This window comes from Cryptomeria japonica, chromosome 10 (genome assembly GCF_030272615.1).
Source record: "Cryptomeria japonica chromosome 10, Sugi_1.0, whole genome shotgun sequence".
NCBI classification, from domain to species: Eukaryota; Viridiplantae; Streptophyta; class Pinopsida; order Cupressales; family Cupressaceae; genus Cryptomeria; species Cryptomeria japonica.
In genome coordinates this window covers 101,240,794-101,243,304 of record NC_081414.1, presented here as the reverse complement: position 1 = coordinate 101,243,304, position 2,511 = coordinate 101,240,794, and the positions used below count along the sequence as shown (strand labels likewise).

General features: G+C 30.5%; 1 protein-coding gene across 2 annotated transcripts; it reads right to left on the bottom strand.

Annotated features, from left to right (window-relative positions):
• Positions 1-314: 314 nt before the first annotated feature.
• Positions 315-2,044, bottom strand: LOC131072527 (uncharacterized). 2 transcript variants are annotated; one of them, XR_009359239.1, is made up of 4 exons: positions 1,719-2,044; positions 1,483-1,596; positions 1,175-1,245; positions 315-893 (listed from the first exon to the last, which is right to left on the bottom strand). XR_009359239.1 is itself a non-coding variant. In XM_058008700.2 (4 exons), exons 1-4 carry the CDS (start codon positions 1,831-1,833, stop codon positions 845-847), a joined length of 363 nt encoding a protein of 120 aa, XP_057864683.2. In that variant the 5' UTR covers positions 1,834-2,044; the 3' UTR covers positions 315-844. The 2 variants fall into 2 exon arrangements, 1 of the variants encoding a protein (XP_057864683.2); XM_058008700.2 differs by having other exon boundaries at positions 1,483-1,610.
• Between the last annotated feature and the right edge of the window lie 467 nt (positions 2,045-2,511).

Genomic DNA, 2,511 nt, shown 5'->3' with positions numbered 1-2,511 from the left:
ATTTTTGAGATTATATCTACTCTATCTCTACTTTTTATATCCGTGTCTCTACCTATTTTAATAAAAAGTTTTAATATTTTATACTGATTTATGAATAAAAACTAGCAGTTACAAGACAAAATTTGAATGTGGTTGCTGAAACAGTTAGTTATAAAAATCCAAGTGAGTTGAAATATTGGTAGATAATCTCTATCCACCTTAAAAATATCAAATTACCTTTTTACAGAGAAAAAAAAAACAAAAAAAAACAAATAAGGCCAAGACCAGAGGACTGTAATGCATTACAAAAACTGAAGTTTGAGCTAACCAAAAGTCACAACTAATACAAAATCTGTCCCACAAGTGGCAAGAAAAACTTAAATGGAAGCCATGGGATGCAATACCAGTAAAGCTCACCCAATATCAACAACTCAATTTGTACAGAGAAAGCATTTTGTTGATCATATTAAATACATTTAATGGTGCCAAATTTGAAAGTAATGCACAACAGAATTGGCTTTCTCTATGCACATTCACAGTGACGCTATGCTACATCTATCTATTGGAAGGTAAATAAAGAATTTGTTAATAAGCAAAATTACATCTTTGCTTCACAATCTTAATGATATCTGATTCTCTTAGAGAGAAACTGCCTTTCATTAATGGGTGCCACAATTGTACGTTGAAATTGAGCTGCAATATTCTTCTCATTGGTGGATGACTTCAATGCATATTGAGATTTCGCAGTAGCGGTAATATTCTCCTTGCCAATGGTTGCCAAAGTTTTGGCCTCATAATTTTGATCCATATGTGGACTAGTTCTTGCATTTGCAGACTGGTTAACATGATCCATTTCACTGGCTTTTTAATCAGCAGATATTTTCTTCAGCTTCCTACACTTTTGTCTGAGAAATCTGTGAGCAGGATAGTAGAAAGCATAATAAATCAAACATAACCAATCTGACTATCATAATCTGACTGCCATAATCTGGGACTCAAAAAATATCCATTCACAAATGATTCTTTAAAGGAAAGAAAAAAATATTCAAAATTCCAGAAAAGAAGATTGAATTTTATCATCAAATGTACCATAATAGCATCTAATTCACAAAGATCAAAATATTTTGCCCTAAAATTCTTTTATCTTCATAGTTTTGATAAAATAAATAGATTTTATAAACATGCTGCCACTCACCTGACCACACCTATCAGGTTATCCCTCTTCAATTTCGCTTTCTGCAACGTATTTCTTATTTCTTGGACTTCCTGCAAATAAAATTTAAAACCAAATTTGTGATAAAACATTCAAAACTCAAGGTTACAAACAAAAACCTAACAAACATATTGAAACACCAATTCCAAACGGGAAATGTGCTCAATTAGGAGAGCATATGCATAAATTTATGCACAACCAAAACCCTAACCCTATCCCTAACCCTAGAATGCAATTGCCACAGAATTTAACTCCAATAAAATGAAAATTTTAGAGATCTATCCACGCACCTTCTCTAATTGATTATATTCTGGCAGAAGATCAGCATACTTCATTGCTATCTTTTTCTCCTCCTCGCTCAAAATCAACATTCGCTTTTTACGGGCCATTGCCTGTGAATAACGCTGAGCAGCAATTGCTCCAAAATACAAATATTGCTAATCAGATGAAATTAACGGAATATTTGTATGATCACGAAGAGCTGATAAAGTAAATGAGTCAAGAACAGAAAAAATCAGAGTGGTACATTTTTGTAGACGTGCAAAATTTCCAAAAATAGAGAAGAACGGCCATGTTTGTCTAAATATAGAGCCGACGTGAATTTTCGCTAAAAAATTTGAAGAAAATTTGTAGATACACATCGACTCAACTTAACTAAAGAAGTGTGGACGATTATTATCAATGCAGGAAGAATAAATGGGCAAAGCTCTAAATTTAGGGAAGAAAGAAGAAATGTGCAATTTTTGTGTTGTTTTTAACACAGTTTTTTTTTGCATTCTTCCCGTGTAAGCGAGCTGCAGAGCGTCGCCTTAAAGTTACAGTGCAAGAAAGTGTTTGTCCAGATCCTTCTATTTCTGGTCGTTTCAACTGTAAGATGATTTGTAATTTATATATAAATAATAATATTTATATATAGATGTGGACCACATTGGAGTCCCTTAAAATTCATCTATTTATACACTAGCACTTCACAAAAAGAGGTGTAATGGTTACGTGGATCATAAGATATAGTTACCTAATATTTTAGGTTATAAAATTATTATCCATTTTAGGTAGATATTTTTTTATTCATTTTTCATTATTCAATTTTATTTTTAAAATAATAGATTTCAACATTATATAAATAATAAATTTATATATCACTTATCATATATATACAATAAACTATAGAATTTCCATATAATTTTAAAAAATTATATTAAATTGAGTAATGTTATATTTTAATAAAAAAATATTTAGCATTCATAAATAATAGTTAAGAGTTTATTGTAATGAAATTGATGTGAAATTGTTGAATAAATCACTTAGACTACTTGAAA